The sequence below is a fragment of the Acanthochromis polyacanthus genome, chromosome 17 (genome assembly GCF_021347895.1).
Source record: "Acanthochromis polyacanthus isolate Apoly-LR-REF ecotype Palm Island chromosome 17, KAUST_Apoly_ChrSc, whole genome shotgun sequence".
Lineage (NCBI taxonomy): Eukaryota > Metazoa > Chordata > Actinopteri > Pomacentridae > Acanthochromis > Acanthochromis polyacanthus.
In genome coordinates this window covers 5563257-5590249 of record NC_067129.1, presented here as the reverse complement: position 1 = coordinate 5590249, position 26993 = coordinate 5563257, and the positions used below count along the sequence as shown (strand labels likewise).

Sequence of the window (26993 nt, the reverse complement as noted above, 5' to 3'; positions counted from 1 at the left end):
TTAAATTTGCGTAGGTGCCTCAGTCATGACTTTAGGTTGACAGATGGAAATAGCTGCAAACTGCAGATTATTATATCAACAAGAACATTTTGTGCATTAGCACAACCCTGTTGTCCCATTTTATGTTGTCACATAGGTAGTGAATTGATTATAGGCAATTCTGCAAAAAGTTTTTTTCAAAACTACACTCCCTTGACCTTGATTTTCTTTGTCCTTTTTACAGGGACAATGAGACACTGACACTCAACAGGCTGAAAAAGCCACGTTTTACTAGCAAAGAGCACACAACCAAAAAAGCCTGGGAATAAATAACGAGATTTTTATGTATGCATGATACTGTAATCTGTAATAGTTTTGCTCTGAGCATGTGCTATTATCTGTATGGCAACCTTTCTAAATGCCACACTTTTGACAGAAAACATGTTTCAACCTTGTGGCAAATTTCCTATTCCCATGAAAATTTGCATCTCTAAGTTTATGTTTTGTGCTGACAACTGGTATTTTTAATTAATGTAACAATTGCTATTCAGATGTGGGCTAACACCTGTTTTGACTGTAGCATATATTTACTTGGATAAGGATAGTCCAATAACTTGTTCTTGTGTTGCTCAGGGAAATTCTTAAGAAGATGGCCTTTCTGGAGTCATTTCTCCCATGCAAAGTGTCCAAAAAACTGGGACAGTCTTACAAGGAAATGTAAGGTGTGGTCAACATTTTTCTATAAATGCTCACTTTTTTTCCTTAAAGTCACATTTGTTTGCCTATTTTTATATCTGCTCACTGTAGTGTTTGATAACTTGCAACATTGGTTGTTTTGCGTAGGAGGTGAGATGCACTGCCACTGAGCCGAGGCTGACAGAGGAGAGGCCACAGCCAGCTCTGGCAGGAGGCCGTTTAAAGAGCCTCCCACTGTGATGGATATCCATAGTGTGGTGTGTGTGTGTGTGTGTGTGAGGAGACTTTATTTATATAGTATAGTATGTTGTGATTGGACAAATATAAGTAAACCACACACTGGAAGTTGTCACGAGCACTATTCTGTTAATCTGACAGAGATCGTAAACTGCAGCTGCAGCTTACGGTAACAATTTCAATAGACAGCAATATAGCAGCTGGCCAAACATCCATATTTATGATTCGCCTTGAAACTAGGGATAGATATTATCACGCCTCGCCCATTATCATGACGATATCTGGCATTATCTGAATTGTTACTGATCAATTTGATAAATTAAATGCACTACTCAGGTCTGCTGCACCGTCTCTTGTCTGTAGTCACTCTGTGGTCCCAGAAATGTCTTTCAAGAGAGCGGTGACAAAAACTGGACAGAAAACATAAGCTGTTACTACAAACGCGGACTTGAGCTACTCTCAAAAGTGCCTAAGCTATGCCTAACGGCTTGCAGCTATTTAGCAGCCAAAATTACCCCTAACACACGAGTCTAGAAAACATAACAATCTCTTAAACCTAGTGGCAATTTAAGTGACAAAACACAGATGAAAGATTTAAAAAACAGAGAAGAACAGCAAACATAAATGTGGGTGACAAATCATAATGTCAATCACACATACACAGAGGACAGCGTTCTAATTAATCACTTCTGTTTCTATTTACATATCAGTTATAATCACTCTTATTTAATGACGAAACCCTAGTTATGAATGACAGGTTTTCCTGATATCACATCCTGTTCAAACATTACATTAATGTATATCATATTTCAAATAACGGTTTCAGCCTTACTGAGCAGCAAAAAAATGACATTTTTATCAGCCCAAAAAAAAAAAAAATAAAAATAGGTCGATCCCTGCTTTAAAGTGAAGACTCGAGGCTGGCCGATGTCTCATTTTGTCACATACCTGTGCCTCGATTTCTCTCTCGTCGCATCTCTTCCTCACCTCTTTGGCTCGGAATCTTTGGCGGAAGGACGAGAAGGAATCAAGGATGTGCAATTAGTGAAATGGTGATGAGGGCCAGAAACAGTGTCAGAAACCAAGGACCAACAGTACACACCCGACAGCCAGGTGCTTGTGCACCAGCACAAGAAGAAAAAAGAGCAATGTATCTTCACTTGATATCCGAGAACAATACTGGTGTATGTGATCAGACGTACCAGCAGGAAGTCTGCTGAGAAACCACATAGTGGGATACTTAGTGCAAAACATGGGCTTCGGCCTGCTGAGACTTTTTGGAAAAAAAATAAGTGATCTGGTCAGATGGTCATTCTTCACCACATTCTCTACAAGTGGGTGAGTGCATGAGTGACACCTAATTTTGTACTCCTGTGTGTCATTGTACTCAATGACACAGGAGTACAAAAATTATGCAAATCACATGCCTGGGGTTTGCAGTCATCACATCCAAACCCGCGTGGACATCCACAGAAGATCTGGACAGACATGCTAGACCAGCACTCGTCACCACAAGTTTTTTTCCTAGCTCAGAATGTGTCTTTAGGGTGATATAGCACATTTTTTCCCTTATACCTTTGCTTATGTATGCTAATCAACCAAAAGTTAATTCATTTCCTATGAAGGATACGAGGTAAAAGATTGGTCTGCAAACACTAAAAGTATCACTTACCATTTCCTGTTTAACTTTTAACCCAAAAGATTAAACAAAAGTGAGCAAATGAAACCTCAATTAACAAAATGGTTAAAAGAAAACAATATATTTCATATTTGAATCCATTTAAAACCCCTGATTGCTTTATTTAAAATAGCACAACATAACAAATCTCCTACAGAACTATACTGAAACCGTACAATCACTTTCTAGATAAACACATTTAAAATGTTAAAATGGTCTCTGGCAGAAACTGCCTGCAAGCAAACATAGTTCCTACTTTGGCTTCTTTTAGCTGAAAGAGAAATGAAGAAAGCCTGAAATACTTTAGTATAAACAAACTAAACCTACAGTCAGGTCCATAAATACCTGGACATTGAACACAATTTTCAGGCATTTCAACTCTGTCCACCACCACAATGGATTTGAAATGAAACAATCAAGTGGCTTTAAGGTGCAGATTTTCAGCTTAAATTTAAGGTATTTACATCCAAATCAGCTAAACGTGCAGGAAATTCAACACTTTTTATATGTACCTCCCTCCTTTTTGAAGGACCAAAGGTAGTTGGACAGTTGGCCTGCTCAGCTGTTCCATGCCAAGGGTGGTGTTATTCCCTCCGATTAATTTCACCGAGTTTAAGGAGCAGATTCCAAGTGGTATAGGAGTTACTTCCAATCAAGTGTGTGCTGTTTTGGAGATACCCTGAGTTACATTTCTTATCAAACTCGCCATTAAAAATTGTTCAGAATGAAGTAGTTTAGCAATCACTGAAAGTAATCAGCGTAAACACAGCAGTCGCTCTCCGAAAGGCAACCCAGAGGAATAACTGAGTAGAAGGAAGAGAAAAGGCTTCAAACGGGAATATGAATTGGTGAGGCCATAATATATCATATCTTGTTTACGTTGCAAAAAAAATCTCACGTGCCAGAAGAACTTTTAAAAATCAAATGCCTGCACTTTGCCTCGCAAGGACGCTAAAATAACGGGAAGACTGCAGCATTGCCTCCTTTGAACAAAATGGTGTTCTTATCAATTTTTCATAGTTTGTTGGAGAGGATTTAAAGAACCTATTTTTAGACCAATTCTGTAGGAGAATGTGTAAGCTTGCTTTGCTACATTATACACAAAATCTAAATAAATAATTTTGCAAATATGTTAAATGAATGTAGCTTAGCAACACTGGAATTGCAAAATTACATAGATGACGTGTTTTGTTTTAATTGTTTTAATACCAAGATGTCATGTACCAAACGCTGACAATGCTTCAATTCTAGATTATAAAACATATGGTGACAAAAAGAAATTTCTGGTTCAATTTTAGCTAAAACTAGGTCATAGACCAATCTTGCATGTTCACTTTCTTTGCTGTGACTGTGATTCCCCAGGACAGTGAATCAGTCAAGAGCCACCAGCTTACAGTTATGTTTTGTATGCAACATACAGATTATATGCCATACATAAAAAAATCTAAATTCATATACTATATAATTTTTTCACAACAAAAGATGTAAAAACACAATCACAATTGAACCTAATTCTGAATCATCAATCAATGACTGTCTTGAATGACAATTTGCTAATTATATTCAATGTTTATTCTTGCGCTACTACAAAATAATTGTAAATCTCCAATCATCAATATTTCCATTATAATTAATAGATTATAAAATGAAATTAAATAATTTTTCTGTGCAAAATTGGAGAAAAAAAAAAATCAAGACACAAAAACTATTTTGTGTCTACAAGAGGATCTCCTATGCAATTTTACTATCTATCTATCTATCATCGATCTATCTAACTATCTATCTATCTATCATTATCTATCTATCTACTATCTATCATTCTATCCTAATTCTATATATAGTAGTATATATAAGTATAGGTATTACATCATAGATAATATATATAGAGAGAGAGAGGAGAGACTGGAGCAGAGAGAGAAATAGAGATGCATGTATGTTTCTGCCGAAAAAAATTTCCGTAATTTGCTTTGAGTTGTGAAACCACAGCTTAACATCAGCATCATCCAAATCAACACTGCATAAAGCATTATTGAGTTTATACTAATATATTAGAGTACTATTTATTATATATTATCCTTATTCTAAATATTCATTAATAATTTTTTTTTTACAAAGAGCTGAATAATTACTCTAACCGTTTTATATTTTTATAATCAGAATCGTGTAATTTTTAATGAGGAGGAGTTCAATGGCTGTCCTTTAGAAAATAACCCAATGACAATATTACAAAATAATGAAACTTGTATACATCATCACAGGGTTACAGTGCAATATTACGATTTAATACAAGAACATACAGGATCCCCACATCATCCACCCCAGTAAAAGGTCATCAACCGGCCACTAGCATAATGTGGGCCTTTAACAAGACCAGAGGAAACATCAGAGGTTCCCCTGCCTGACCACTCTGCGCTGTGGCTTAGCAACCAGCCAGATGTAGCAGTGATGGAGGAGATGGGGGCATCAGAGGCTGAGGGTGGCGGGCAAGCAGAGAGAAACACCAGGGTACATAGAGGAACAGGAAGTGGCAATGGAGCTCTGGCCGCTGCAAGCATTCAGCAGGACGTATCCGGACCTGCAAAACTGTTGGAATTCAACGAAGCCACGTCCGATCCACACGCAAGCAAGTAGAGGGCGCGTTCTGGGGCTTCATCCAAGCAGCCTTTAGAACAGGAAGAAGCCATTTTCTATCTGCCACACAGGAGGCAGCAGACATCTCACCGCTCTCACCAACTGCAGTTAGGCGTGTTCAAACGCAGCCCAGTGGGTACAGCTGGCCACAGCTCATGTTATCCACACGTACTCATGAACTGTAACACTGAGACTTAGATCACAGTAACTTTACCTCCGATCCTTCAAAAAATGGCACACGTAGCGAGGCAGGAGAGCAAATCTGCAGTAGGTTTTTAATCCCCTAATGCTTCACACGATGTAAAAGGTAGAAAAAGAACAATATGTTTCCTGAAAGTTGCCAGTTGGCAGACAGTTGGGGTGAAAATCCAGCACTGGTGTCACAACCACAAACACATCTTGCATTTCCAGAGGAAAACTGTTAAAAAGCTCCTTTTTTTAAACAGGGAAATGCTTGAACTTCTGCATGGCAGATGGCATATTTATCGTTCATAAAAATTTCACCACTAAAACTACACACCCTGGTTAAAGTTAAAAATAAAAAAAAATAAAAATAACATAGTGGGGAGAGTGAATAGTAGAAAGAACAGATTTTAAGGGGAGAAATAAACAAAGCACACAATTACCTAATCTGTATCACTACAAATGTCAGCTTTCCTAGTGATCAAATATTCTGACATATCCAACGCACTTCTAAATCAGAAAACATTACAAAAGACCTGGAACAGTCAATTCACTCAATGAAATATTCAGTCTAATTTTCAAAGGCAAATAAAAAGAGTAATGAAATTTCAGTTTAGAAATATGCCCATCATTAAAAACTGTACAAGATCGAATTATAACCCTCGGACTAATCTATACATTTCCAATAATGTAGAAGTTGGACATAAGCACCACCGAGAACCTTAGTTCCAGCCTACTGAACTGCAACAATAATGTCTCTATTTGTGCCAGCAGAATAATCATAAATATTATATAGAAATACTTATTTGCGGTTTCAACACTCAACACATTCAAACAAAAAGTGTGTTTCTTTTTCAAACTCCCTTAGATGAAATGGAAAGACAAGAACCAAACCTTATAGAAAGGATCTCCTGCAAAAAAAAAGAATATTCTCTGTAGCCTGCAACCCAAAATATACAACAGTATTGCAAGCATAAAATCAATCAATACCAAGCAAGCAATATTACCAGCACTAGCAATAAGAAGAAGTCGGCCTCCCACCCTGTTAAGGTAAGATTCACTTGAAGACAAAACCGTCAAGGAATAATGCATTTGATTCAATAAAGCTCAGAAGGTCTTGGCACTAGCACCCAGGACAAGCCATCTTGAATGCGGCTTCAATGGACTGGAGCAAAAACCTCTCCAAGCCCTCGCACATACTTGAGTAATAGTCAATTGGAAAAACAGTAAGTGTTTTTCCTGACGATGGAATATTTGCAAGCTACCATGAGAAGGGCATACAAGTCTCGCTAAATACAATGATGAGCTGGTTAAGTGTTGAGAAATGAAAGGAAGCTGCCTCTAAAGCCTCAGAGAAAAAACAAGAAAAAAAGCGACCAAACTGCATGTTGGCATGAAGTGGCATTTACCGGTCACAAGGCATCACTTCTCACATCGCCCTCTAGCTATGAACTTAACAGCACTTCAATGATTCTCCCTCCTCCAGTTTCATATGTTATGAAAAGCTTCCAGGAAACTATTTTGTTAACTGATGTGTTGTACTGCCAGATAAAAAATAACCAAGCAGCAGGCATGGTGAGCAAAAGGAACTAAAAAAATCCTTCCACTCTTGGACTTTAAACTCCGGGACAGCCAGGGGGGATGGTGAAAGGACAGGATGACAGCAGTACAGTAACTGCAGGTTCTCACGTCTATTAAACGGCTTTGGTGCTAAAGTGTCTGCAAGGACAACAAGAAACTCAGGGTCAGCCTACTGAGGGATTTGGACAGCGAAACACGGAGAAGAATCTTTTCGTCACGATACTCTGTGGCACGCACGGAACATCAAGACAAAGACATGACACAACTGCCCCACGATGATGCGGCCTCGCCTGCTGCTGTTGATGCTTTTAAATGCGCCGAGACGAAAATATGACAACATGCGGTCAAAGCTGACTATGTGGAGATACAGTGGAAGCGCAGACAGCGGGCCGACAAGCATGTATGTGATCAAGAAGACAGGAGCAGGGAATTCAGTGCCTGGACAGAGCGGCTGTGATCAGGGCATGCGAGGACCGCCCCGCTCAAGACCGAGACACATCTGATCCGATGGGCCTCAACAGGCTGGACGTCCATGTCTGGCTGCCTTCAGGTCTCAGAGCGAGGGCCCAGTGGGAGCTCATGCACTGACTATGATGATCATTTACTGGTCTGTGTACAATAACCCCTGCCCTATTCACACGTCACTGAAAGGAATCAACCGCATGCTACAATTTCCAATCTTACTCCCCCATCAAACACATTACGACAGGTTACGACAACCAACACAGACAATGATTGACAGCTCTGTACTCATGAGACAGATATTGTTCACAGCGAAACACATTACAATCTAAATGCCATAACTGCGGATTAAAATGAAACCAAGGCCCGTCACAGGGAAATGCTGTTTATTTACTACATGCGTGTTGTACACCAAACAGGATTCAAAAAAATAACTTCAAAGGATTGATGGAAGATCAGAGGAAGATTGCTGGCAGTCACACAGTAGACTCAGGCTGCTGGAGGGGGGGTACATGCTAAACAAGAAAACATGAATGTGATTTTCATCCCATTCTTTAATACAAAAATGATATTTGTTTCATGTTACTTAGGTGTGTTGTATCTCATATTGCATTATTTTTACAGTTTGTCCACGATTCAAGCATGACTTTGTCATGAATGACTGCTGACTTTGTGAGGTGTTTTTCTTATGCTATATTTATGTTTCAGCGCCATGCATCTGAGGCATCGTGGAACAATTTTCATCACAACGCTTTCTACTAATTTCATTTTGCAATGGCTTGATGCATGGATTTAACTGCTTTATATAATTCTGTCATATTTTCATCGAGTTGACTTTCATTTCCTTACAGATGACAAAGGTTTGAATGAACTCCTCTTTGATTGTAGTCCTTACATACTATTGGATCATGTCCATCTTATAATCAAATTTAGATTGTTTATTAGAAGTCTTAAATCCATTATAGATGAATAGTGCACCCAAACAAAAACAAGTTGTGTATCAAGTAACAATATATGAATTGCTGGTTATATTGGGGGAAAAATGCAACTGTACAAACAAAATCTTTTCTCATTTTCTAATTTTCCATTTTTGCAAAGGTCAGTGTTAGCAAGGGCAAAGTAAAATGTGGCTTCTTTACTAGCATGTTAATGGGGAATGGCCAACAAAACTCTCCACAATATGTACTGGAACTGATTGACAAAAAAATAGTTTTTACATATTCATCTACGAGCGTTTCTCAGTCATCCAGGGGATCTGATATTTATCCAGCACCATTTTTCGAGCATCCACCCAAAATCTATAAAGATGTTACAGCCTCTTGTCACATCATTCTACATTTTTACACTATAGGACTGTAATGCCACACGGAAGGTCAATTAGTGCCACACTACAGGCCAGTTCTATGAAGGTCAATCAATCCAAGTCCAAGATTGAGCCAGAGCGTATGCTTATGCCCGTGAAGCAAAACAAAAGGATGTAGAGCAGATTTCAGGTGACTGCCACCACCAGCCTTCATTCAACGGCGTCTGGATGCACGTACTTACGTAGTTTAAAAAAGTTGCCACACGATTTCCAGTGCCTAATCTTTTGAAAGCATCAGGCTCATCTTTCTACGAAGATAAAATTTAAGAATGAAAATACATGATCAACGAACTGCATACACACACGTTACTTACGTAGTTTAGGAAGGTAGCAAGTCTATTTCCATCGACCTTGAGGTTGCTGTCAAAAGGACGCTGCAACAGATGTTTATATGTTTAACCCATCACCAAAAAGACTCACACTAGGAGTCCGCCACAAAGGGCACAAACGACACTCAAATCAAATTGAAATCTGTTATCTGTCATAAATACATTCAAAAAATAATTTAAAGCAGCCTCAAACTGCATATTTAAAAGTATATAATGCAAATGACAATATAATGAGAAAAAGTGAGATGTTTTTGAATAATGAAGTTATTTCCTTAAGGAGCATCTGTAGTACACGTTACCGTTCATCATTTTCCTCATTTGCACATTCTTTCTCTCAGAGGAGTAATGGAATAACAAGACATGATTGATTGCAATCAGCTGCACACATAAAGCACATGAAGCTAGAGATGATATGCATGGATGGTCGCCAGATACAAAAAAGTGAGAAAACATTGCTTAGATGTCCACAGCAATGATCAGGCAAATTTTAGAAGATATGGGAAGCATGTCAAGCAGAATTTCATCCACACACACACACACAAACTTGCACCCAAAAAGTGAACTTACCCTCGAGAAGTCGTAATGCGGCTCATACTGTCCTCCAACTCCATAGTTTGCAACCTGGTCAGTCATTGGCAAATGTGATTCACAGGAAAAGGTAATGAATGAGCCCCTCTGTCCACTGGACATGACATTGTTTGTTGTTCTTTTGTATTACATAACGTGTGCAAATACCCCACAATCTAACATCACAGATGTGCAATTCTACCAATCCTGTCATAACGGGTGCATTTAAATATGGATAAATATTTCTTGGAACAATCTGTAACTCAATTATTAACTTCAGCAGGGACTTCTTCTTTGACACAAAATAGTTTACAAATTAGATCTGTGGATTACCATAAGTGACTGCAACGTGGTTTCTGATAGATCAGGATGCTGTGGAGGCTTTAAAGGTCAACTTTTCGAAGTTTTGAACACTATAAACAAACATCAACTGACTTTCATTGTTTTGTGGTGGGGGCATAAACAGTCCTGCAAGGTGACTGGAAATGAATATGGATTGAGCACTATCACTAAATTCTCTTCAAAATACTTGCCTCTGTGCCATGACACCAAAGTCAGGTCCATAGGTTTTTGGACAGTGATACTATTTTTATAATATTGCTTCTGTATACTAATCTTGACTACGCAAAAAAAAAAACAGCTCAGGAAGACTGAGGTCAGGTGACTGACCTGGCCATTTAAAATCATTCTATTTCTTTGCCTTAAGTAGCTCTTGGTATCATATATGCATGTTCTGGGTTATCATCCATCTGTACTGAGAATCTGCATTCAACAGAATCTAAGCTAAAGTACTTCAGAATTCATCCTGCTACTTCTATCAGAGGTCACATTATCAATAAACACCAGTCATAGGCATGCATGCCTATGCCATAATACTGCCTCCACCGTGTCCGACAGCTGTGGTACGTGTATGCTGTGGATCATGAGCCCATTCTTTCTCCCTTTTTTATATGTTTTCTGGCAAACTGCAATCCGGCCTTTCTGTTCTTTGAGGTCACCAGCGGTTTGAATCTTGCACCACATTAGTCGACCCCATGATTTTCTAGGTCTTTGGATGTTGCCGGCACATTCCTCCTTTTAAAGAGCATGACAAATTGTTGATGTTGGGACTCCCAAAAATTTGCTACATCTCAAAGGTCTGTTTAGTTTTTCTCAACCTAACAATGGCCTCTTTCACTTGCACTATCAAAACAGCTACCAAACGCAAATTCAGTACTTAAAATCTACTCTCAACCTTTGACCTCCTGAACATGTGGTGAACTAACAAGGAAACCCACCACAATTGATCACGAAACTGCTGGTCAGTCAGTCGTCAAATTCATCTTAAATCTGAGAAAATGGAGGAAAATGGCTCTTATTCCTAAATAGCGAAGGCAACAATGTTGTTGAACCCCTTGAAGTAAAGCTCGAAGATCAGTGCAGTGGTGTACAAAGGCAAAATTATGAATAACGTGTCACTGTTTAAATTCTTCTGCACCTTCGTCTTACACCGGTGTTTTCATTTTCACCCATTTCATGTCTTTCTGTCCACAGTTGTCTGTATTTTGCTTCATTTTCGACTAATCTTTCTAACACCATGTGAGCATTGCTGTTTTTCTATTTTTTTTTAACTGAACAAGCAACATGATTAAAAGTTTACTATTACTATTCATTTATTTATCCTCCAGTACAAATCTTTAGGCTGGGCTAAACCCTCCCCTTTTCTAAGGTACATGTCTTCTAAAGATGGCTCTTCTGACTTTATTGCATGTTTTCCTTCTTGGCTTGATATTTTCGCGGGAGGTATAGAATTTCCAGCTCATAGGTCAACCTGGACATCCTACTGAGCAACTATCATTCATCACAAATTATTTTTAGTGACTCGAAGCTTGCCAGAGGAAAGATGCTGGCAAGAGAGTCAGAAATCCCACACATCCAGACAAAGTTTCAAACTAAGAGAGAAAACATCAACAACCTCAGGGAGAAGAGCTAGGGCCAGATGACTACATGAGAGCCCAGTCTAAAGATGCATTTATATACATGAATCAGTAAGTGATTACTAACAGCAATAAATAGTTTTAGAAACGGTTAAATAGTTGCTGGTTCTTTACAGTGCTTACCTACAATCTACAGTACCTTTCAAAGGTTTAAAACAGTAACTGAAAAAAAGTTGACCAAACTTTAAATAGTTTGTTTTCTTTATAAACAGCATTAGTGTGTTGAGTTTCAGAGTGCAGTGTCAGACCGTCTTTCTTGACATTTATTTTTTATTATTCCTGACTGAGCTGTCAGCCCAATTAATAAGGTGTTAGGGTTAAAAGGGTGTTGGAGAAGCTTCTGGAGAATAATCTGTTACCATAGTGGATGCAGTTTAACAATGGAAAGAAAATGAAAAGCTTGCGCACTTTTGAACTGTATGTGACTTGGTATTGCTGCGAAGTGATGTTGTAGGGTTGATGTTGCTAAGGTAAAGCTAAAATGAACCAGGAGATTGTCCTTGAACCTTTTTTAGAGCCTGGTTTCAGCTGGCGCTCTTATTCTGCTCGTTTAGTTTTTTTTTGTTTGTTTTTTTCACCATACCGTTGCTCAGCTTGTCAAATTCAGCTGCTCAAAAAGGTCATAAGTAATAGCTAGCTGCAACTACTGACTATTTTCAGTGTCAGTCTATCGATTATTTTCCCAAGTAACTCAGTTTGTTGTCTTTCAGGAGTTTGACAGAATATTGTGAGAGAAATGTGTAGAATATAGAACATTACCTGCAGTAACTCAGCTGTGTCTACTGTGAGGCCAGTGATGTCTTCTATTCTCTGATTGACTCTCTCAATAACAGGATCGTCCTCTCCTTCCAGCCATGCACTGGAGAAACAGACATGTATATGAGCACACTGATGCACACTTAAACCCTTAAAACACTACAAATATCCAGCTTATCCATTGATATTTGACTTTAAACAAGGCTTGGAATAGGTCGTCTTGATTTCCTTTCACCTCATTTAATCAAACAACTATTTAATAAGGCTGATGATGATGACTTGAACCCTCAAAACAGCCAATAAAGAATCAGTCTAAAAGCAGCATTTGAACTGTTTGCTCAAATTTGCTTTTCATGTCTGCAAAGAACCACAGGTGTCTTCCGTTTCCTTTAAATAACACTTCCAGTCCTTGAAACCTCTTTTACTCTCACGTTAATTGCTGAGGACACAAGTGTTGTTAATTAAAGTGTTCAGTGCTTAGGGCGCTGGGTGAAAACCAGAGAGACCTAGACCGTGTTCGATTCCTCACCTTCTGCTCATCATTTTTATTTTCCCAGACTATCTTTGCTGTTTAATGTCTGACGTTGCAATCATCATTCTTTTCTTGTCAGAAATCGTTTGCCATCTGAAACAATCGCCGCTCTTTAAAATTTTACCTACCAGTTTGGCTTTTCACCTGATTCAACTTGCATTTTGCTGACTGCATGTACCATCATCACAACATAGTGCTATTTACCAGAGGCATGTGCGCTGTGTAAGGCTAAGGAATTTCTCTTGAACAAATTCCACAACAGTTTACAGTAAAAATGGTATCCTTGCAGCAAATGACAATTACAGGTAAAGACAGGGCCTCCAAATGGTGTCAATAATTAACACAAAAAAGTGACAATAATGGCATATGTAACTATGTATTAATAACTAAAACCCACAAGAGTAAACCCAAAGAACGAGCTACCTTTTTGACACTCTGTAGTTGGCTGTGGTCAAGACACCTGTTTTGGGGTCACGGACAGTAGCTCTGGCAAGCTTAAAAAACAACAATAAAACAGACACAGATATAAACAAATATATTACATATCAAGAGTTTATCCATTTTTCCACTCAGATACATCTACATTATGTCACGCTAAGCCATTAATCTTACATGATATATCCAGCATTCTATATAACTTATTCTTATTTTGTATTCAGATTCAGAAAACAACTTTTATACACTGGGGATGTAAGGATGAAAGAATCATTACAAATCAAAATTAAAATAGAATTTGCTTTTGACAAAAGCAAATTACACTTTTTCCATACCAGCATGAAGTTTGGTCTCACTGAAGTTTGGATACGTAAATATTTTTATGTCGCCCCCTTTTTTCTATTTAGAGGCAAATGTGACATTTTATTTAAAAATTGTTTTTCGTCTCACCCTGGGTTTTGCCAGCTCTTTAATCTTCCCAATCTCTTCATCTGACAGAATGCCCAGGTATCGTACGATGTGAGGGCTGTCCCACTCGTCCTCTTCCTTCAGGGGCCTCAGCAGTAGACGAGGGTTCCTTCTCCCGTCATGGTAGCGGCAGAACAAACGGCTACGTCTTGCTTCAGTCTGGTAAAATATGGAGAATAACAAGAAAGCAGTAAATGTTTTGCATCATTTTTGTTGAATTATTCACTTGACTCTCGCAAGTATGTGGTGACGTGTTTCCAATTCAGTCATGTGAGAAGGGGAATCAGTACTGCATGATGCCAAGGCCAACCAGGGTCTAACCTGTGCTGAAGAATGACTAGAGAAAAAGGTCTGTTTATTTATTTTTGTCTTAAGCTCTCTTTACTTGTTTCTTCAACCTGAATCTCTAAGGAATAAAGTTCAGTGTCATTCTTGTGTCCTTATTAGTACATTCACATGTCAGCCTCATTTTATTGTTTACAGTTTTCAGTATCAGAGCTGTGTTGACTTACTGTTGATGTAAACCTAACTTTTCCAGCTGTTGCTGCTTTACAATTAAAAACTTTTCACTTAAGTTAGTTTGAAGTTATAGTTATGTGTATCAGAGAGTTAACAGTACTCCATGACAGCTATGGGAAAACTAGTTTATCTCCAATTCAAGGAATTTTAATCAGATGTCTGTTGATTGCCCTCTGCTGAGATAAATCTTGTCTTACAAGTTAAGTTCTTACACAATCATGATGTAATCATTCATGTTCTTACATAAGTTGCATGCATAGACACTTGCAATTCTAGTCCTTTATACTTTGTCGCACTACTTAACAGGACAAATGACATATTTCTTACTATAGTTCTTACTATAGGCTCCTGTACATTACATTGCTCTTCGACACCAAATACACTTTCTGATTCACTGATGCAGGTTGAACTGTGAAAAACTTTTGCAAATGATGGTTTGTATTGGGACTGTACAATTTGGTAAAAATATTGAATAGAGATTATAACTTTCAAATATTGCAACCGCAATTCAATTAGCGTTAAAATTTTGTAAAGTCAAGCATCTAAGCGTTACCACATCCACATGAGACATCCTCATAAATGTGACTGTCACACAATAGAAAGAATCTGTAAAACTACTGACTGAACAGTTTAAACCCTGGATCATATGTGCTGAACAATGTATACCCTACATTGCTACCTTTGAGATTTAGTAATTGTAAATCTAACACAAACTACTACAAACTTGAAATCGATTCCAGTTTGTATTAGTACAGCATCAGAAAACAGAAAACATGTTGTTTATAGTCAACTTTTCTTTCATTTCAGCTCTACATTAAACTTTCTTGGTGGCTGCTTAAAGATTTAGTTTCATAAAAAGTTAACACTAAAGACGTATAAGATAAAGTATTTTTGACTGCCTGTCTACTACTGGTCTTGTCATTACATGCAGCATCATTGTTAATAGGCTGTTATTTCTTCTTCATGTGTTACCATTTGCAGTCCCTCTCCTCTGCACAGAGCCTCATAGGCCTCCCTCTCTGGAAGATGGTCTGGAGGCCTGTTGTAGGTTCCCAGCAGGATGGGCTCCTCAGAGGCAGGCTGGTAGGACTGGTTCAACTCCTGGAGCTGCTTGAACAGTAGCTTCTCAAAATATCGGAGGTTTCCTCCTGCCCTCTGGTGGGTGGAGTCTGTCAGTACAAAAAGAATTGGTTGTGAGTGTCTCAGATGCCAAGCCTAGCCACGCTAGACCCAGCTCTTAAAGCTGCTGTCCGGAGTTTGAATCGCAGCGTCTCCCAAAACACTGGTGGTCCCACCCTCCCTCCCTCTGATTTCGCCCCTTTATTTGTGCACGCACGCAGTACATGAGAGAAGTGGCTGGAGTGCTGCAGCATCTCGCCTGTTTTGCTGTTTTCCCCTCTTCTACATTTAGTAAATAATAAAGGAATTACGTTAGAATGCTGTATTGAGTCTAACTTGTCCTAATACCAAAATAACATGAATCTGCTAGGACGAACGAGTAAAGTTTCAATATGTGATTACACTCGTGTATCCCTCTCGATGACGTTGTTTATCAAACTTAGTGCATTTACGCGTGTATATGTGTTACATTGTTTATTTATTTCTATCTAGAGTTCAGAATTGCATGACTCCTCTGACGAAGAGTGTTGGGACAGTCATTCTGCGTGTAAGAGTTGGAATAAACCGGCAAAACGGAGAAAAATGGAGACACAGTCGACAGACATATCTTTGACCTGCTTGTCACACTTTTGTGAATAGGCATAGGCCATTTATTGAATTGCGCACCGGTGTGTAGCCACATAGCCACGCCCACAATCCAAAACTGGGTCAATCGGGGACAAAGGACCAATCACACAACACCCCCACTTGTTCCCAACTGACCAAGTATAAACAATAACACAGTGCATCACATTACCATACATAATTTACATCAAATACCAAATAGAAAAATCACAAATCTGTCGATTCTTATTTTTGTAACAGCTTTTGTAAAAATATCTGCCACCATTCTATCTGTCGGACAATATTTAATTGTAATTTTCCCATCACAAATCACAGAGCGGACAAAATGATATCGGATATCGATGTGCTTGCATCGTTGGCGACACACAGGGTTTTTTGATAAGGAAATAGCACCTTGATTATCTTCAAAAATAGTAACAGGTGTATAGTCCACTCCATTGTCCATTCCAGTCAACAAATTAGTTAAATAAAGACTCTCCTGTGCAGTAGCTGATAAAGCCATATATTCAGCTTCACAAGTGGACAAAGCCACAGTGGGCTGTTTCTTTGACTTCCAGGAAATGACAGGTCCATTTTCTGCCAAACTAAAGCAGTAACCAGTCACACTATGTCTATCATTCTGATCTGCTCCCCAATCAGCATCACAGTAAGCAAAAAGTGATAGATTATCATGTTTCCTGTAACACAACTCCTGATCCACAGTGCCTTTTAAATATCTCAACACATGTTTAGCTGCAACCCAATGTTCTTGTTTTGGTTGAGCAAGATATTGTGACAATTTACTCACAACAAAACTTAAATCTGGTCGGGTTGAGGTCATCACATAGATTAAACTGCCAACCATCTCACGGTATTTCTTTGGATCAGCAGGCTCACCTTCACTGCCAAATTTCATTTTCACTTCACATGGTGTCAATCTGGGTTTGCAATGAGTCATGTCAAATCGGTCCAGAATTTTGGTAATGCATCTCTTTTGATTCATTTTTATTTCCCCCCTTTTCTGGGCAAAATCGATGCCAAGGAAATGCCTCAATTTCCCAAGATCTTTAATTTTGAATTTTGCACCCAACATTTCCTTCACGTTCTCGAGGATTTGGCAATGACTCGCTGCAAGAATAATGTCATCAACCCAAATTATTAAAACAATTCTTTCACTTTCAGATTGTTTAGTGTAAACACAATTATCTGCTGTATTCTGAACAAAATTATTTTCAATAAGTACATCATGAAGCATTTTATTCCAATTTCGTCCTGACTGCTTTAGACCATAAAGCGATTTGTTAAGTTTACACACCAGTTTCTCTCCTGTTTTTGATTTTATCTCGAATCCTTCAGGTTGTTCCATATAAATTTCACAATCTATAGGGGCATGCAGATAAGCTGTTTTAATGTCCATCTGATGGAGTTCTAAATCATATTGAGCTGCAAGCTGCATTAGGGCACGTACAGAAGTCATATCTGCCGTAGGTGAGAAAGTTTCATTATAATCAATCCCAGCCAATTGACTATAACCTTTCGCAACATATCTGGCTTTGTATAGGGTCTCAACTGGATTTTCTTTAACAGCAAAAACCCATCTGCCCCCCACTGCATGTTTGCCCTCAGGTAAGGATGTTAGTGTGTAGGTATCATTCTCAATTAGAGAGTCCATTTCTTCCTGCATTGCTTTAACCCACTTCTCTGATTTGGGAGAGTTAACAGCTTCTTGCAATGTCAGGGGAACATCACATGTCACACGATAACAATAGTCAATATCCATCAATGATCTATCTTCATCAAATTTCACTTCATAATCGTAATCTCTGTAAAATTTTGGGGGTCTCCTCTCTCTTTTTGGATAACGAGCACTTTGACTACTCTCATTCTCACTTTGTGAGTTGATATTCAATTCACTCTCCTCTGTTTTTAGTTCTTCAGGGATCATATTAGTCACATCCGGTTTTGGTGGCTCCCGTACACTTTGTCTATATTTAGAATAGTCATATATTTCTTCATCTGTCTGAGTGTCACATTCATTAGTTGTTCTTGTCACAAATTTTACCAGCCTATTTTTCATCACTTTACCAGTGCTTGGATAAAACACTAGAAATGCAGGACTGTTTTTGTCATAACCTACAAATATTCCTTTTTCACAGCGTGTGTCCAACTTTTTCTGATCGTATTTGTAAGCAAAACACTCTGAACCAAACGCTCTCATTTTGGTCATATCAGGGATCTTCCCTGTTAACACAAAGTATGGGGTTTGTCCTAGTCGCCTGTTGAAACATCTATTTCTAATTATAGCAGCAGTTTGTACTGCATATGGCCACAACTGTTTTGGTAATTTACTTTCTATCAACATACAACGAGCCATTTCAAATAGAGTTCTCCAGGCCCTTTCTGCTGTCCCATTCTGATGGGGCGACCACGGGGCTGAGGTTTCATGTCTGATGGCATTTTGCCTTAGCAGTGACTGAAACACAGCTGAGGTATACTCAGTTCCATTGTCTGATCTTAAACATTTAATTTTTCCATATGGTGCAACATCAGCAATAAACCTCTCTGTAGCTTTGACAGTATCACTCTTAGATTTTAAAAAGTAAGTGAAAATGACTCCAGAATAATCATCTGTAAATGCAAGAGCAAATCTAAAGCCTTCTTTACTTGCTGGCTCTATTGGCCCAGCCAAATCAGTATGAACAAGCTCCAGTACATTTTTAGCTTTTTCATCTGGATCTGTATTTCTACTCTGAGCAAATTTACCTTTTATGCATACTTCACATTTCAGATTAGACCTCTCAGTTTTCCCTTTTATCTTCATACCGTTTGTTACACTTTCCAGCTTTAACACATCGTCATAATTACAATGTCCCAATATTTCATGCCATGTCTGAATGTCATAACACACACTACATTGATCAGTTTCATTTTCAAGAGTATCTAAATAAAATAGTCTGTCATGTGTGTTAATATCAAAAATTGTACCGTTTTTGTGGATAAGACGATTCTGTCCCTCTTTGAAGATGACAGTTGCTCCTTGGGCCGTTGCTGCTTTAACCGAGAAGATGTCCTGAGAAAAGGATGGGACGTAGAGCGCCTCCTTCAACATCAGATCCACATCACGGCCTTTATTGTCTCTCATGCGCACTTTGGCAGTACCTTTCTTTAGCGCAATCCCGCTAGCGCGCTCTCCATCAGCCAACTCCAGAATGTGACTTTGCGCTTGGAAGTTTGGATCAAACTCCTCAAACTTCTCCATATCAGTGATGATATGCCTTGTCGCTCCCGAGTCGACCATGAGGCCCCTCATCCTCTCAGCGTTGACCGGGGCGGCGGCATCCAGCTGGACCTTAAAGGCGAACGTGTGGTCTTCCTCATCCACCGCTTGCTTCACCTTGTCCCGTTTCCTCCGCCGACAATTTGCGTCCTTGTGCGTGGCGCTTTTACAAAGGCTACACCACTGTCTCTGGTCTCTACGCTCTCCAATGGAAGTGCACTCCGCGGCTTTGTGGCCCTTCAGACCGCAGGTGAAACAGGTGAGTTTTGCACTCCAATTATCTCTCCTGTCTCTTCCTTTCACCTTCATCACACTGTCCTCTCCTGAGCCAGACGCACCACACTTCTCCGTGCTTTCATAGCTCCTCAGTTTAGTCTTAAAATCAGCAAATGACAACGTTGAATCACTCTGTGTAATGTGAACAGAGAATGGTTTGAACACATCAGGCAGACCTTTTAAAATCATTGCGGTCAGTAGACCGTCACTAAGTGTCTCTCCTGCATTACGCAGTGCTGTGATGGCAGTCTCCGCACGAATAATATAGTCTGTGACGCTCTCATTCATACCCTTTTGAAGAGATGTCAGCTCCGTGTATAGACTTATTACGCGCGGCTTTCCCTTCCCTGCGTAATGGTCGCGCAGGATCTGGAGCGCTTTTCTTCCGTCATCAGCAGCATCTCTCATTACAAGAGACAAACTTTTATCGTCCAACAACTGGATCAAGACTGCATATGCCTCCTCATTTTTATTTGCATCTGCTGCAACACCATCTGAGCCTGCAGCGGGGGCTCCACCCAGGATGGTAGTCTTCAGGTCCAGCAGACGCAAATGTGCCAGGAACTTCGTTTCCCAGAGCTCATAATTCTTTTCATCTCCATCAAACAATAAACGATTCCATCGGCTTCCAAACTCTTTACTGGGCCCATAACCTGTTGGGACAGTCATTCTGCGTGTAAGAGTTGGAATAAACCGGCAAAACGGAGAAAAATGGAGACACAGTCGACAGACATATCTTTGACCTGCTTGTCACACTTTTGTGAATAGGCATAGGCCATTTATTGAATTGCGCACCGGTGTGTAGCCACATAGCCACGCCCACAATCCAAAACTGGGTCAATCGGGGACAAAGGACCAATCACACAACAAAGAGTATGTCCCAGACGCCCCAACATCTTCCTCCAGAGGTCGGGCATCTAAACGAAGCCGTCAGGCGGGCTATGGAGACCATGGTCGGGGAGCGAGGCGAGCACCCCGACCACGGCATCTAAACGAAGCCGTCAGCCGGGCTATGGAGGCCGTGGTCGGGGAGCGACGCGAGCACCCCGAGCCAAAAAAACGTCCTGCAGTCTCTTGGCCTGACAAGCCGTGGGATTGGTAACTTTTCTGGAAGTTGCTGAGCCCTGATGCTCTCTCCTCCACAAGCAAAACAAATGTGCGCACGGTTGCGTAGTGCGTAGCTCGCCCACCTCTGCATGGGCTTGCTTGCTGTGCGCGTAACCGTTGATTGACAGCATGACAAAGCTGAAGCTCGAACTTGATTGGTCGGCAGCAACCGGCGCTTTTTGGAATAACATGGGGGTCTATGAGAGGAAGGCGGAGCTCAGGAATAAATTTTCATATCGCGTTATACTAACTTTATATTATAGTATCGAACTAGACTAACACATTTGAGCTTTGTTAAAAATTGATACATAAATTGAAAACAAACAGAAACTCCGGACAGCAGCTTTAAGACACAAGGGTCTAGGACTGCTCGACAGGGAGGGAGGCGGGCTAAAAGGTTGTCTTTCAAATCACTCTGCAGCAATTGGGTAGGTATACAACCAATTAGCGCAACGAATAGGCTGATGTAGTTCCTAAGAGCGCCGGATTGTGGCTAAGTCCCATTAGCTTCCCAAACAGCGGAGCCAACTGGTGTATTAAGGATTTGCCATATCCCGTCGGCATAAGTCCAAATACGTCTTACTTCTCAATGAAACACTTCAGTGCCGTCCTTTGTTTATCTTTCAAGTTGAATTGTAGTTTCAAATCTTTAAGGGCTGTGGTCAAAGCCGAGTCGAAAGATAACTGTTTATTGTGCGCCGGTTGTTTCTGTCAGAATCGTCGCGCCTCTGTCGTCACTTAGTTACGCCCGCCTTCTGACTCTACACTTCATGGTGATTGGTCCAGCCAGTTTTAGGAGCATCCAGCCTCGAGCCTTATGGAGGGTAACTAGACCCACCCTGGCAGAGAATTAAATTCGTTGCCGTGGGTTGTCTAGCGCGGCTAGGCTATCAGATGCCCATTAAAGAGGCAGAATGACCTGTAGAGCTGAAATACTGTATTAAAACAGTATCTAAACAGTGCTGTCCTTCTCATGTGTTGATCCACCATTTATAGTGAATGTTTAACAGTTTACTATCACACTGATAGGGATTATTTTGCATAATGAGGACTTTTAATCCACATTTGGATTTCTAAATACACTAGCGTATTTTATAGTCGAGTCATGCTTTTTTAAGTTACTTATTAAACTACTGTCAGTCCTTTGTATCTCCTCATGTTATTTGGTTAGAGTTTGAGATACTGGAGGAACTGAGTTAGAACGAGTACGCCCCCTTGTGGTGTTTTGTGAGAATACACTCAATCCTCAGTAATGAAGAGTTCCAGTACCATAGTACACCTGAGGTCATTTTCATTTAGGAGCATTGTAGACAGGGGCACAACAAACAAAACAAACCACTAAGTGTTCTTCTTTACAGCAATGCTGTAATACATTTATTTATTTATTTATACATATTTAGTTGGTAATTGTCTAGGATAATAACAGTTTCATAAACACTGAGATCTTGATGGAATGAACTGGTACTTGTGAAAGTGATACTAATGTGGGAAATGAGACGCAGACTTTTTTTCTCTTCCTTCCAGTCTTCTTCATGCATTTCCTGTGAGCTCTTCCTTGTGTAATCCAGCCTGCACTTCATAGTACAGTCTAGTCTATGTGTTTTCATACTGAATGTGGCATTTCAGTTCATCACTGGTTTAGGGTTATGCTCTGTGGTACTGCTTAAGTATTTTTATAGTGATTTATTTCAAAGAGATAGTTCAACACATTGGTAAATATGTTCTGTACAACACAAAGCAGACAACAGTCAGTAAACATAGCTCAGGAAAGAGTGGAAACATGAGGAAACAGCCTGTCTGACTCTGCCCAAAGATAAGTAATCAACACATCCTGATGTTTTTGCAGTACCTGTAGAAAACAAGTTGCAGTTTTACTGGATTAATGCCCTGGGGTATTTCTGTGTGCAGGACCTGCTGTGTGTGCATTTTCAGTGTTCATTATGCTATTTTTGCAACATTCAATGGCAGAAAGTAGATCTGCATCAGCTACCTCTGCTCTAGGGTATCTCAGTTCATTTCAATTGAAAAGAAGGAGACCACAGCTCTATGAAAGATGGCCTGGAGCTGTCAAGAGAGGCCTTGATGCGGAGACTAAAATAACAGTTTGAAGCCACAAGCCCTTACTTTGAAAGGACAACACCCTCCTGCTCTGGCAAGCACAGAGCGGGACTGCAGCCAGAGACGAGGGTGGACTGCAGTGATTGGTGAAAGAGGAAGAAGACAAACCATCAATTACATCACCAGAGAGGACTGCGGTGGTAGTGGTCGGCTGACCGGTGTCTGTATGTGTCATGGGAAGCAACCGGAAAACTCAACAGTGGTCCTAAAACGTGTTCAAGGGGCTATTTTAGTTTTTCAAAGGTTGACTCCATTAACCCATGAACCCTTTCACCCATTGTCTATGGTTACAAGACAAATACCGTGTCTGACTGGGGCTGAGATCAATGAATGACAGAATGTGTGACGTGTATCGGTGTGCAACTGTTTCACTTGCCCTTGCTGCTCCTTACCAATCGCCACCAGCCGCCGTGTCAGCTCAATGGCTCGAGGTAGGTCACCCATTTGGTAAACAGAGTAGCTGAGGTAATCCAAAATGTCTGCCTTGGAAACCACAGCTTCCTCTCCATCGTCCAGCTGCCTCAAGGACTGCTGCATCCACAGAACAGCATGGTAGTAGTCTGCATCGTTATACGCAGTCTTGCCCATGTCGAAGCAGTCGTCCACCGTCAGTACGGCATTGGAGTGCATTCCTGGGGAGGAGTTTAATAAAAGTTGATTGATGACCCAAAAAAAAATCGTTTCACAACATATTTATCACAAATGGCATTATACACTTTAGAAAAACAACTTATTAGATGTTTTTGGTTGTTGATAGTTTGTTTTAATCATCTTTTATTTCAGTGAAATGCATGCTGAGTTAGGAATAGAACCCTGATATTTTAGTTACTATTGCAGTAAGTATCAAAGATTTATAGGCCTACTCAGCAGCCAGCATTTTTCCCAAAAAATATATTCAGTGCTGATATTTTTTCTTAATTAATACCCAGGATAATATCCAAATTATTTCATAACAGCACTTAAAGTCCTTCTTTTTACCAAACGGTACAAAAGAGGCATGAAATCAAGTGGTGAATGATTAAATGAATAAGAAAAATAAGTCCAATTTTACTTAAAGGACATGTATTCAGTATTTTTAGCACTATATACTTTGCTAAACGCACAATATACACCCATATGTATATAGTGCTTTAAGTCAAGTGATTTACAATTTGTCTTGCTTCCGCCTATTCAAGCACCAACACTCTGATGTAACTAATCCCCTTGTGATTAGTAGACATTCTGCTCCACTTACTGAGCAGAATTTATAGCTGAGTTATGGAGCCTCAATTGTTTTGATACTCAGAACTAGACGAGCCCTCAGTAGAGGGCAGAACCACACCCATGCCTGATACTCTGTATCAATTTTGATCATCCTACGTATATCCCTTCCTACTTGATCTGCTGACCTCTAACTCCACAAATGATATACATCACATACATACATACTTACCCAGCCAGATACCGAAGCGAATGCAGTAACCCCGCTGACGTACGTCAGGCGTGGTTAATTAATTTCATAAACTAATATATTAAGTGTATTAGTGCATTAAGGCTAATTATCTAATTAGGCATCTGCTCTTGCATTGTCTGTGACACGGTTAATGGAATCAGTCATGTCTGTCTTATTAAGAGTTATTTTTGACTGACTTATGAAGTAAAGTGGAGCATCAAACAACATCCAAAATTTAAAAATGTAAATCTTTCTTTTTCCCTTAGTAAACATCAAATATGCCGCTTTTTTTCACATCTCCGTGATATTTTGCTTTTTGTTTTGTTTTTTTGGGTTGACATGCCACTGAGATTTCTTGATCCTTCACGAAAAGCAGATAGACAAATGCAAACAGACTTGTGCCTTAACTGAGCAGGTGTGAGACACATACCTGTAAAAGTATGCACAAGTAAACACATGTCAATACCTGTTTTGTATCCCACTTGTGTCTAAATGCCACTGGAATGGGACCACAGTTCCAACCTAGCAGGTATGTGTACAAAAAAGAAGATTTCTGTCTTTGGTAACTCCTACAGCTAGTATAAAACAGGACCATATTGCAGACAGCAAGGTATACTGCTACATTCTACAATTCTACAATTTCATTTAGCAGACGCTTTTGTCCAAAGTGACGTGCTACATATTAGTCCTTCAATGAGTTACTCAACCACACACAGTTAATTGTAAATCCAATCATGTCCAGGAGCGTTACACTTAATGCCAAGTCAATCTTAAAGCAGCAGCAACCTTAACTTAAAACTAAAGTTTGACTCTTGCACAAGTGAGAACTGAGAGACGAGTAAAAACACATACAAACGCACCAGTAGAAAATCATGATGGGTTGGTGCCTCCTTTTAAGAGGGCTGTTGAACACATTGTGTCTAGTCGTCTTAACATATTCATGCATTTTTGCACACTCCTTGGTTACCTGGCAGCTTTCCTCTGGCGAAGGCTTCAGAATCCAGTTGGTACGTGTCCTGAAGACGCATCAGCGCTTTGGCTGCACCCGTCTCGTCTTCCTCGTCTGGGAAGTACTGTCTGTGTATGGACATGTTGGAAATGAACCCTGGACAGAATGTAAGAAAGTATTAAAGCGGATGGTGATGATAATGGAAAAAAGTCAGTGAATTGATGACTAACCAGAGGATGACATCAACCACGTTAATATTTTACTTTAAAATAACAGAGACTCAAAATGTCCTATCACAGCTAATCATCTTATAACATTACAATAAATCCAAAAATAATTATTCAAAATGTTAACAGACATAAATTCATAGGCAAATGAAAATATTGCATTAGTAAATTAGCAAATTGTGGGAATATAATTTGAAAAAGTGGCTTTAACATAACCTTTAAATCATTAAAAGTCAGTCATGCTTCGTCTCACTCATTCACACAGAAGAACAATATTTAAAGAGACAGTCAAACCTGTTAAACATGCAAGGCCATGTTTAAATATAGCACATACTGTACATATAAAAGGACTCTTAGAAGTGACATGCAATCATGATACAAGAGCATGGCCACAAGCATTTATGTTCCATTACTTTTACATGTAGCATTACATGATCAATGATCAATTTACAATTATCTTCAAACTGAGACACCATTCCTGCTACATGGACATGATAGTGACTTTAATTCTGAAAATTTAAATGCATTAAAGTTGTAGCAACAGACTTGTTGCTACCTAGGGCTACCCGGACAGGCAATAAACACATTCCAACATGGACATACTATTAATTTTTGCATCCATTTTTTGTACTCTCTTATTAACACATTTGTCAGATAATGAGCAACATTATCATTGCTCAGTATTTGTAGCATTTCCTTTCCTATTACATACATTCTGGCTGCACAGTCAGTAGTGGTTAGCAACTTTCGCATTGCAGCAAGAAGATCCCCGGTTCAAATCCCGGGGTGGGCCTGGGATCTTTCTGCATGGAGTGTGCATGTTCTCCCTGTGCATGCGTGGGTTTTCTCCGGGCACTCCGGCTTCCTCCCTCAGGTCCAAAAATATGCTGAGGTTAATTGATAACTCTAAATTGCCCGTAGGTGTGAATGTGAGTGTGATTGTTTGTCTGTATACACACGTGGACAAAATTGTTGGTACCCCTCAGTTAAAGAAGGAAAAACCCACAATTCTCACTGAAATCACTTGAAACTCACAAAAGTAACAATAAATAAAAAATTTTTGAAAATTAAATAATCAAAATCAGCCATCACTTTTGAATTGTTGATTAACATAATTATTTTAAAAAAACAAACTAATGAAATAGGGCTGGACAAAAATGATGGTACCCATAACTTAATATTTTGTTGCACAACCTTTTGAGGCAATCACTGCAATTAAACGATTTCTGTATTTGTCAATGAGCGTTCTGCAGCTGTCAACAGGTATTTTGGCCCACTCCTCATGAGCAAACAGCTCCAGTTGTCTCAGGTTTGATGGGTGTCTTCTCCAAATGGCATGTTTCAGCTCCTTCCACATATGTTCAATGGGATTCAGATCTGGGCTCATAGAAGGCCACTTTAGAATAGTCCAACGCTTTTCTCTCAGCCATTCTTGGGTGTTTTTGGCTGTGTGTTTTGGATGGTTGTCCTGTTGGAAGACCCATGACCTGCGA

General features: G+C 39.6%; 1 protein-coding gene across 14 annotated transcripts in view; it reads right to left on the bottom strand.

The window, feature by feature from the left end:
- The window catches only part of p4ha2 (procollagen-proline, 2-oxoglutarate 4-dioxygenase (proline 4-hydroxylase), alpha polypeptide 2), a 64528-nt gene that overhangs the window by 23912 nt on the left and 13623 nt on the right, over positions 1-26993 (bottom strand). The window contains exons 5-12 of one of the 14 annotated variants that reach the window (XM_051937508.1): positions 25292-25429; positions 23285-23524; positions 15365-15561; positions 13856-14032; positions 13394-13464; positions 12442-12541; positions 9707-9760; positions 9125-9184 (exon numbers count right to left, since the gene is read on the bottom strand). In XM_051937508.1, the coding sequence (XP_051793468.1) occupies positions 9125-9184; positions 9707-9760; positions 12442-12541; positions 13394-13464; positions 13856-14032; positions 15365-15561; positions 23285-23524; positions 25292-25429 (1037 nt within the window). Of the gene's footprint in view, positions 1-8992; positions 9059-9124; positions 9185-9706; positions 9761-12441; positions 12542-13393; positions 13465-13855; positions 14033-15364; positions 15562-19099; positions 21059-23284; positions 23525-25291; positions 25430-26993 lie in introns of those variants that run through there. The other 13 variants (XM_051937506.1, XM_051937501.1, XM_051937496.1 and 10 more) reach the window with 13 other exon arrangements.